At 32.9% G+C, this 11,625-nt stretch overlaps 1 protein-coding gene across 1 annotated transcript in view; it reads left to right on the top strand.

Annotated features, from left to right (window-relative positions):
• STXBP5 (syntaxin binding protein 5) overlaps positions 1-11,625 on the top strand; it is a 182,049-nt gene that overhangs the window by 118,699 nt on the left and 51,725 nt on the right. The window contains exons 17-18 of the mRNA XM_019638917.1: positions 5,722-5,847; positions 8,070-8,221. Coding sequence (XP_019494462.1) covers positions 5,722-5,847; positions 8,070-8,221 — 278 coding nt within the window. The remainder of the gene's footprint in view (positions 1-5,721; positions 5,848-8,069; positions 8,222-11,625) is intronic.

The raw sequence follows: 11,625 nt of genomic DNA, 5'->3' as shown, positions 1-11,625 counted from the left end.
CTCCTAAAATTAGTTATTCTTTTCTCCTTGATACCCCATCATAGTTTACATAAAATTGCTAGAAATTAAATGCCTAAATTTATCCAAGGATAAAGACCAATTTTACAATGTAAGTTTTAAAATAGTTTTTCCAGAATTTCACTGCATCCTACTTGATTCTGTAATAAACCTTATATTATTCATATTATTATTTGTTTCATTTTGTATTGAGCAGTTAGTTCCCCTGTGCCTAAGCAATTCCTTTATCAGTTTAATATATTTACTTATTGTTACTATGCTCACTTTAATAATACTTAGAATTGTATTTTAAATATACCTTAACATCTTAATATTTTTGCCTTAATTCTAAAACATAATTATTTATATTTCAAGTAAAATTTAATATAGAATAATTTGCACTAAAATTCTTTAATCACATTGATATAAAAATGATATTCTTGCTAAAGTGTATATTTTATAATATATTCTTGAAGTGTAGCCCAAATGCCATCAAATTGTTCTTCTGTCTTTTTTAATAGATCAGTTTGAATGGAGAAATTATTTTCCTACCCTATTATATTTTCATAAAGAATAAGGTATCGCTTATGAAATTATTTTATAAGATAAAATATTACTGGTTAAGTTTAAATGTTTTATAGCTTATTAAAATACAATTGAACTATTGACTAAAATATGTACAATGTTTTCATAATAAAAATTATGAATCTTATCATAGGGACAAGTAATGATGAAGTATTTCATCAACCTATATATCTGCTAAAAGTCGTAATTCTACTAAAAGTGAAACATATTTGTCTTGTTTTGCTGGCCACATTTTCACTCAATGAAGGATATAAAAGGGAAATTTCTATTCTGAATATAATTCTAAACCCCAAATAAGATCTAATTAGTGATGTGAAAGTGATAAACACATGAAAAAAGTACTTAGCCTCAAAAGTTGATAATTATAAAGAAGGTAATTGAGGCAAAAACTGTATCTAGACTTTACGAAAGATATTTTCAGAAGTTATGGGAAGGAGGCACTAAAAATGAAGTTTTTGACTATACAATTGCTAATATTTTCAAGTCTTCAATATTTTCAGTAAGATAGAAGAAGAAATAGCTATGGAGTTCAGTAGTACTTTGTGTGTGTGTGTGTGTGTGTGTGTGTGTGTGTGTGTGTGTGTGTGTAAAAGATACTACATAGAAATAGGTACAATCTAGGATGAATAAAAATGTTGCATAAGTCAATAAATACTTATTTGAATTAAGGCTGATTTCCAACAAATGTGAAATATAGCAAAATGTTTGTTTACCATGAAAATATAGTTAAGGAAGCATTAGAACCCCACTTCGGGGATGATTTGAAATGATAGGTAAAAACAGAATGTAGAACTAAATAACTATGTTTCTCAGTTCTCCATTAAGAAGAATGATTTTTCTCTCTGGAAAATATGAAGTATAATAAAGAGAAATGAATGTCTAAGCAGCATTAAGTAAGGCAGACCAAGCAGTAATAAAAAGATATCAAAGGAATTTGTAAGGAGACTTTGTAAATGGTACCCCCAATTTGATGAAGGTCAAATATTTTATAAATCAGTAAATTTGATGTACAAATCAGTCAAAATTCTAGAATGATTTGCTAAGTAGGTGATGCCTGGTGTGCATATTGACGATATCAATAGAAGTCAACAGGAATTTACTAAAAGTAAGTTGTGCCAAAATTGACATTACTTTTTTGATCTGGTAACTACCTTGATGGCTCTTGGCAGTCTGTTGACATAATGTTTCCTTAAGTTAATCGGTATTTGATAAAGAATTCCGTGATACTTTTTTGACCCAACAGGTGGAAGTGACCTAAATACTTAGTTCAGTTTGACGATGTGTCAAGGTTGATTAGAGCAGGAATTCGCAAACTATTGAATACTTTCCTTGTGCCAAATCTGGTTTACTCCCTATTTTTGTATTAGAACAGCACCATGTTCATTTGCTTATGTTTTATCTATGGCTGCTTTTATGCTACAACATTAGAGCTGAGTAGTTGCTAAAGATTGGCTCCAAAAAGCAGTCTGGACCTTCACAGAAAACGTTTGCCAATCTTTGAATTAAACCATAGGACCTAGTGGGTCAACTCATGGCCTGATACTAACTTTGATGTAGTATGCCTCAGTTAGTGAATATATTATATTGAACAACATATGATTGTATATATTTTTTTACCATTTTTAATAGTAAATTAAGCCTCCTATTTAAACATTTGAAAGAGAAGATGTATACATAACCTCTGCCAGTGACAATGAGTTGACTGTCTCTAGAAGTAATTTGGTTTTGTCACTGAATAAGGTACTTAAAACACTTAGTGCCTTAGTTTCTTCTGCAAAGTGAGGAAAATACTGTCTGCCTCATTGACTGTGGTGCAAGTTAAATGAGTCAAGCACCTAGATCAGTATCTGGCACATAATAAGCATTTAGTATATGTTGGTGATCACCAGCTAGCTAATTGGGTTGGGATACATTTGGGCAAAGCCAAGGTAATTATATTGCTAGGAATATTTGCAGAAGGGGATCTGGCAGTAATATAGGAGATAGATTAGATGTGATACTATGAAATTCTTTCACATATATTTATTCAATTATTCAACACATATTTATGGAACACCTACCATGGGCTATGCACTAATAAAACAGACAAAAACCTCTGTCCTTGTGGAACTCACATTCTACTGGAAAAGACAGGCAGTTAAAAAGATAAGTGATACATAGCAAATTGCATACTAGTACTAAATGGAAAAAATAATTAAATGAAGGGGGATTTGAAATATCTGTGACAGGGGTGTTAAATTTTAAATAGAGTATTCAGGTGACTTTTGAGTAAAGATTTAAAGGAAGTGAGAGAACTGTTATCCATGAGGATATCTGTGGAAAGAACATTCCCAGCAGAGAACAGCAAGTACAGTGGCTCTGAAGGAGTGTACCTGGCAAGTTCAAGGTATAATGAGGAGTATTTGTGTCTGGAGTCGAAACAGTGAGGGAGTTGGGGAAGTAGGTGGAAGGGGAGGAAATACAGCCAGAGAGGTATGGGATATACCATAGTCACATAATCTATGCCAGTCATGTGCCATACGGTCATCTCCATCAGCCAGTCATGGGGGGTGGGACTTGGACTCTTACCCTGAATCAGAGGGAAGGTATTGAGGGGCGGTGGTTTAGCTTACTCAGTAATATAATGCCTAAATTAAAGAGTCTCTCTCACATTATTTAATTTAGCTTCCTAAATGTTTCTTTGTGGGCTATTTTAAGAATGAGAATTATATCACATAGAATGTTTTATAGTCTTTAATAGAAGTTGGCAAAATACCAAAGGCTTAAATTTTCAAAATTGAGTATTTTTATTCAGTACTAGGCTCATTGTAGTACTCGAGTGTATTATCACTACTATTTATTTTTTATTGAGGTATAATGGCCATATAATATTATATCCATTTCAGGTATGTAGCATAATGATTGGCTATTTGTACACAAGTAAAATGATCACAGTAAGCCTAGTTCACCTTACACAGTTATAAATGTTTTGTGTGTGTGATGAGAACTTTTAAGATCTCTCTTAGCAACTTTCAAATATGCCGTACAGTATTATTAACTGTAGTCACCATGCTGAGCTTATATCCCCACGACTTACTTACTTTATAACTGAAAGTTTGATACCCTTCATCCATTTCTCCCATCCCCCACCCCCTCGCCTCTGGCAACTACCAATCTGTTCTCTGTATCTGTGAGCTTGGTTTTTAAATTTATTTTACTGTTATTATTTTTAGAGTCCACATGCGTATAAGTGAGATCATAAGGTTTTTGTCTTCCTTTGTTTTACTTAACTTCACGTAACATAATGCCCTTGAGGTCTATCCATATACTTGAAAATGGCAACATTTCATTCTTTTCAATGAAAAGAAGGTATGGTAACACTACCCCATATTTTCTTTATCCAAACATCCATTGATGGATACTTAAGTTATTACCATATATCACTACTATTTAAAGACCTGCTGTCATTTATATAAAAAAATATTTTGTCAAAAATTAAATGCATACCTATTATTACATCTGTCATCTAAGAACTATAAAAATGGGTGTGTTTTTTTCCCAGAATCACTAGTTTGATGNAAAAAAAACATTTTAAAAGCAACTATTTGGTTTACTCCTTTTACCAATAAAATTTTGTTTTTATTTAAGAATTTTAATAGTGCTTTTGCAGGGTATGTCTAAACAGAGAATCATTTTGAAACTGAAAAGCCTCCAAACATTATTTTGACATTTAAATATACATTTGTACAAATTAAGGAGCTTTTTATAAAGGTTCAACCCTTTGTCTTTGAAAAGTAAAGTTTGAATTCCATAAAAAACATTAAAATGATAACTTTTATGTAACCATTGTAGACATCAAACATAACACCCACCCACTTCCCACTTTATATTTTTTAAATCTTAACATATTCTGTCATTTCTTGATCTGGTTTCTAGTTTTTTAACAATTGGGGATCATGCTGCAGGTTTAGCTGGCTTATTTTTAAGAACTTTTTTATTTTCTTCATGCTGGATAAGGTAAGAATTCAAGGGGTTGTGTGCGTCTTCATCACTTAAGTACTTAAATGTGCCCATATATGCACTTCTGAAATTATCCCTGAATGGCTATTCCTCCTTTTGAGAATCTATTCTAATGTGCACATTAAATATGCCAAGAGGAAAGGTGGACACTTTCTTGAACCTCACCTAATTCCTATAAGGAGCAAATAGCACAGTAGACTCTTCGGCTTATGCTTATGTCAACAGAGGCTGTCTGTGGGGGAGATGCAATGCTGTTCAGTCTTTATTTCTAGCTCTTGAGATTGACAGCTGCAGCTGAATAGTGGGTATTTTTCTGAGAAAAATCAGAACTTCTGCCTCAGCCTGTGTACAGTTCTGAGTGTATTGCCTTGCAGACTACACAGGCAGAAGTGCCTGTAACCTTATTCATATTAGGGGTACCCTCAGTGGTTCACGTTTACCCTGAAATTTGAACAACATACTGCCTTTTCTCACCTAGGGTGAGTCTACCAAATATCGCAGCAAGAGGTCAACTGGCATGGTCTTCACTAGAAGTACCAACTGAATAATTCAGAAAGGTTCTTGCCTCTTGAGTTTGATGTCAGGAAATTGAACACTGAGTAGGCCCCCTGCCATCCTTTCACACAATCACAACAAGGCAGAAGCTTCAGGAATTGCTCAAGTAACCAAGCTTTGCATGTTTTACAAGAGCAGTTGCTGGAGAAAAGTCTGTGCAATCAAAAATGTTCTCACCTTAAAGTCAGAATAGAGTTTTTTATAGTATAGCCACACACAAAAATAAATTGCTCACATTTTTTTAACTTGTTCTTTAACTCGTTATGTTTTTGGCCTGTTTTCATTTAGTTAAAGTGTATTTTTAAGTTTTAAGTCTGCTGTTCTAACATGCATCTTTTTTCTTCTTAATTCCTGGGTTGCTGCTTCTCCGCATTCTTCTCCCTAACCCTTCCTGCCCTCCTTTCGTCCCTCGCTCCCCTTCTTACCCACTCCCCCTCCCACCTGTTACCCACCCCTATTTTGTATGTGGAACTTATATTTTGTATATTAAAGTTATTTTTTGTATAGGTATTTATGCATGACTATAATTACATAGGCTAATGAGATACTGAAGATTAAAAGGTAACATATTTTCATTTATTACAGAGTTAAAAATTCACCACTGAAACAGTCACCCGGTTATCAGACAGAACTAGTTATTCAGTTGGTATGGGTAGGCGGAGAACCACCACAACAGATAACCAGCCTGGCAGTCAATTCTTCCTATGGACTGTAAGTATAACTGTTTCTCAGCCTCTTCACAGTATTCCATACAGGTTTTTTTTTTTTAATGGAAAGGATGATCTTTATTATAGCATCACTTAAAAAGTTGTTGTATAATTTTAATTTCAGACCAAATCCAGTGTTTATTTGGAAGGAACATAATACTGTTCTGAATAATTTACTCTAGGTATGCATATATTGCTTCCTGATATAAAGTTAAATGACTCATGGACGAATTAATTATTTGAGATTAAGGTTTAAAGTCACTATACCCTCTCCTGGATATATTCTCAGGAATAATTCCCTATCATTAATTTGTATAATGGAGGTCTAACAACATTAACACAGAAGACTATGTTCTAAGCTGATTCTGTAAGTGGTTACCATAGCTATATAATTCGTTCTTTCTACTTCCAAAGTTAACTTGCATAGATTTTTAAAGTCATGGTAATAGTTTAATAAAGCATTTGTGTATACTACAGCTGCATGTATTAATCCATGCCATATAGTGTTAATTATACATACTTTTTATTATAATATAGTTTTATAATATAATAATATAAAGTATATGTTTGTTTATTTTAAAATAGGCATTGTGGAATAAGAGAAACGATATACTAACTGCTCAGTTCCAGGGCTATTCGTGTATAGGTCACTCGCTGTTTCTTTCCTTGATGCCAGCTAGCCCCAGGGACTCATTCATCTTTCTTCTCCCTCCTTGTAGTTACTGCCACCTGCTCTATCTCTCCTAGTTGTGCACACAGCTAAGACTGGCTATAGTCTGAATAGTCTTATTTCATGTCTTTGGTTTGCTGCCCCGTGATGTAAGAACACAGACCTTCTCCTTTTTAATATTTTACTGCCCAAGACCATAAAGGAAACAGATGGAATAAGATCACAGCCTCATTTGGCTCACAGTTGTATTTTGTTTAGCCAAAAGTATATTATGTATTTTTAAAATTTGAATTAGTTGCCAAGATTACTTAATGTGAAAATCCAACTGAATAACCCGATTATCTGGACCAAGTTGAAGTTTTTCCTCTTTAGATGAATCATATATGATTTAATTCTCCACCATCCTATCTGCCTGTTTTACTTACTTACCGTATTTTGCCATGTATAATGAGCACTTGTTTGCCCAAATTTGTGAGGGAAAAATTAGGATGCACATTATATATGGATTGTACTAATTCTGTATCTGTGTAAATGTTTCTAATTATTTTATTTATGCTTTTGAGTTAAAAGTGTAACTCTAGAAATCAATAATGATATCCATATGCAAAATAATACCCTGGAATACAATAATTGTTTTTGTTGAACATGGCGAACTTGCAACGACTAAGAGTTCTTGGCCTTCTATGATGAGTAAATATCATAAATTGGTTACCGATACATAAAATTTCTTGTACCTTGTATCTATTTTTGTGTTTTGTAATTATTTGTTACATAAATTTTTTTTTTTTTTTTTTTTTTTTAGCTGAGCCATCCTGCTACCTATTGGTAGCTTAGCGGCTGCTCAGCTCGGGCTGGCATCGAACCGCTGTTGCTCAGAGCTCAGACTCTTGAGCGAGCTCTTAACCAACTGAGCCACTCGGCCGGCCCTTACATAAAATTTCTTGTACCATAATATGTTAAAAAATAAATGCTAAAATTCCTTTATAATACAAAAAAACAAGTACCTAAATATAAACAAATAAAAATTTGAATTAAAAAATTAAAACAAAAGATTTTATTTTTCTCTGAAAGTTTGAGCCAAAAATGTGGGTGCGCATTATACACGGGAGCACATTATACATGACAAAATACATACAGCCCCTCTATACATTTCAGTTTTCAACCCCTGGCTTAAATGATCTTAATATTTATAGTTGATCACAAAACTTTCCGAAAGATATAGTCTTCTGCTTCCCTAGGGGGCTGAGGGGCTCAGAATTCCCCTAAGTCTGAAAGATAGACGCATGTTACCTAGCTTGGAGATTTATGTCTCTAATCAAGTTGCAACTCCTGTGTCAAATTTTTTTAATTATTGATTTGTAATCATTAATGTCTTGAGAAGATTTACACGATTCCCTGAAAAGACATGCGCAACCCGTATTTTTGTGTCTGGGATCGTCTTGTTACAAAGAGGAATTTTCTCTAAGACCCGTCATGCTGCTTTTTTGGCCTTATGGACTACATTTTCTTGTAATTACTTATTTGTGCTAAAATATTTGCTCTTTTCCTATTCCCAGGGTAGTTTTCGGCAATTGTAATGGCATCGCGATGGTTGACTACCTCCAGAAAGCGGTACTTCTCAACCTGGGCACCATTGAATTATATGGCTCCAACGATCCTTACCGAAGAGAACCCCGGTCTCCTCGGAAATCTCGACAACCTTCAGGAGGTAAAAAGAAAACCATCCTGAGTTTTAGGAGTTCTGTGAATGCTGAGTTACTTATAGAAATATAAGCGCTTCAGTTAAATAAATAGCTTGTCTGATTTAGTCTGTATATGTAAACTGTCAAAGTAGCAAAAGGTTTAATGCTGTTTTGTATTATTAGGTTTTGCTTTTGTTCTTACTATTTTAGGATTTTATTTAGAGTTGAGAAAGAACCACAGGGTCATACTTCTTCAGCTAAATTATAATGACAGAAAAATTTGTCTTATTATCATAGACAAAAGTTAATTTCAGAGTTTTACCCCTTTTATTGTTTGGTATCATGAGACCAACAATTCATTGTTTCAGCTATTTGATTCAAAGGAATCATTTCCCATGTGAAAAAGTTGATGCAAAAGTGAATTTCAGTTGTATGAAAATAATATTGTTCTCAAAAAACCTTGATTCTGTACAAACCCAGATCCAATCAGAATTTTCTTTATAACGTTCTTCTGTGTTTGCTAGGTAATTAGTCTTAATTTTAAATGTTTTAATATTAATACTTCGTAGAACACATGTATAGTTAACTGTCTACTATACCAGCACACCTCACTTTTTTTTTTTTTAACCTCATGGCACACACAGAAAATGGCATTGGATCTCGCCACGTAGGGGTATATAAATGAGGCCTCCAGGAGTAGCTGGCCTGCAGGCTCCCGTCTCCCCAGGACCTGCCCTGCTGGACCAGGGATTAAGGGAACCCTACCGTGGGCAGATTTAACCCATTTGCAGAAGAAGGCTATTGTGCAGTGGAATCCTGGAAAGCTCTGGTGTATACTTCCTAGCTCAGTGTCTTAGAATTACAATTCTCTCTGAGGTTCATTTCTCAGTTGTTCTCATGACATCATTGGCTAATACTACCTGTGTCCCAATTCACGAGAGAAGAAAAAAAATAGTGATGGGATATAGACCTTATTATCACTTACGCTTGATGCTTACATCTTTGTGTATGATCATTTTGTCATGTGTTGTCTTCAGCAGAAATTGTCCCAGCCATACCATTCTAGTATCTTTGTCTCCTTTTTTTTTCTTCTGCTTTTCATTGCTTCACTAAAGTATGCTGACTTAGTGAATGTATGGCCTTTCTAGCTTATATTCTCAATCTGTGAAAAAACTTCGTTCTTTTTTAAGTTATTTATTCCATGTTGATAAAGCCATGGCATGTTTGTTTTTTGTCTGTAAAATTATTGTTTTATTTTCCTTTATTTTTAAAAGAGCTTATTAAAACACTATATCTGAAAGAATATGCTCATTACTTAATCTTATATGTATATGAAAACAGCTATTGAAATGTTTGTGTCTCAATCCAGTTTCTTTATAAAACAAAGTAACTAGTATTTTGTGTTAGAAGGTTAGAACATTATCATGATAGAGAAGAAATTTTGGGGGGGAGACATATGCTTGTAACAATTTTACCATAAACCTATAGTAAAAATTTTATTGCTCCTAAAATTAGTTATTCTTTTCTCCTTGATACCCCATCATAGTTTACATAAAATTGCTAGAAATTAAATGCCTAAATTTATCCAAGGATAAAGACCAATTTTACAATGTAAGTTTTAAAATAGTTTTTCCAGAATTTCACTGCATCCTACTTGATTCTGTAATAAACCTTATATTATTCATATTATTATTTGTTTCATTTTGTATTGAGCAGTTAGTTCCCCTGTGCCTAAGCAATTCCTTTATCAGTTTAATATATTTACTTATTGTTACTATGCTCACTTTAATAATACTTAGAATTGTATTTTAAATATACCTTAACATCTTAATATTTTTGCCTTAATTCTAAAACATAATTATTTATATTTCAAGTAAAATTTAATATAGAATAATTTGCACTAAAATTCTTTAATCACATTGATATAAAAATGATATTCTTGCTAAAGTGTATATTTTATAATATATTCTTGAAGTGTAGCCCAAATGCCATCAAATTGTTCTTCTGTCTTTTTTAATAGATCAGTTTGAATGGAGAAATTATTTTCCTACCCTATTATATTTTCATAAAGAATAAGGTATCGCTTATGAAATTATTTTATAAGATAAAATATTACTGGTTAAGTTTAAATGTTTTATAGCTTATTAAAATACAATTGAACTATTGACTAAAATATGTACAATGTTTTCATAATAAAAATTATGAATCTTATCATAGGGACAAGTAATGATGAAGTATTTCATCAACCTATATATCTGCTAAAAGTCGTAATTCTACTAAAAGTGAAACATATTTGTCTTGTTTTGCTGGCCACATTTTCACTCAATGAAGGATATAAAAGGGAAATTTCTATTCTGAATATAATTCTAAACCCCAAATAAGATCTAATTAGTGATGCGAAAGTGATAAACACATGAAAAAAGTACTTAGCCTCAAAAGTTGATAATTATAAAGAAGGTAATTGAGGCAAAAACTGTATCTAGACTTTACGAAAGATATTTTCAGAAGTTATGGGAAGGAGGCACTAAAAATGAAGTTTTTGACTATACAATTGCTAATATTTTCAAGTCTTCAATATTTTCAGTAAGATAGAAGAAGAAATAGCTATGGAGTTCAGTAGTACTTTGTGTGTGTGTGTGTGTGTGTGTGTGTGTGTGTGTGTGTGTGTGTGTAAAAGATACTACATAGAAATAGGTACAATCTAGGATGAATAAAAATGTTGCATAAGTCAATAAATACTTATTTGAATTAAGGCTGATTTCCAACAAATGTGAAATATAGCAAAATGTTTGTTTACCATGAAAATATAGTTAAGGAAGCATTAGAACCCCACTTCGGGGATGATTTGAAATGATAGGTAAAAACAGAATGTAGAACTAAATAACTATGTTTCTCAGTTCTCCATTAAGAAGAATGATTTTTCTCTCTGGAAAATATGAAGTATAATAAAGAGAAATGAATGTCTAAGCAGCATTAAGTAAGGCAGACCAAGCAGTAATAAAAAGATATCAAAGGAATTTGTAAGGAGACTTTGTAAATGGTACCCCCAATTTGATGAAGGTCAAATATTTTATAAATCAGTAAATTTGATGTACAAATCAGTCAAAATTCTAGAATGATTTGCTAAGTAGGTGATGCCTGGTGTGCATATTGACGATATCAATAGAAGTCAACAGGAATTTACTAAAAGTAAGTTGTGCCAAAATTGACATTACTTTTTTGATCTGGTAACTACCTTGATGGCTCTTGGCAGTCTGTTGACATAATGTTTCCTTAAGTTAATCGGTATTTGATAAAGAATTCCGTGATACTTTTTTGACCCAACAGGTGGAAGTGACCTAAATACTTAGTTCAGTTTGACGATGTGTCAAGGTTGATTAGAGCAGGAATTCGCAAACTATTGAATACTTTCCTTGTGCCAAATCTGGTT

Source organism: Hipposideros armiger, unplaced genomic scaffold (assembly GCF_001890085.2).
Source record: "Hipposideros armiger isolate ML-2016 unplaced genomic scaffold, ASM189008v1 scaffold_41, whole genome shotgun sequence".
Taxonomy (NCBI): domain Eukaryota; kingdom Metazoa; phylum Chordata; class Mammalia; order Chiroptera; family Hipposideridae; genus Hipposideros; species Hipposideros armiger.
The sequence above is the reverse complement of the archived record's forward strand: the minus strand, read 5'-3'. Positions and strand labels throughout refer to the sequence as shown.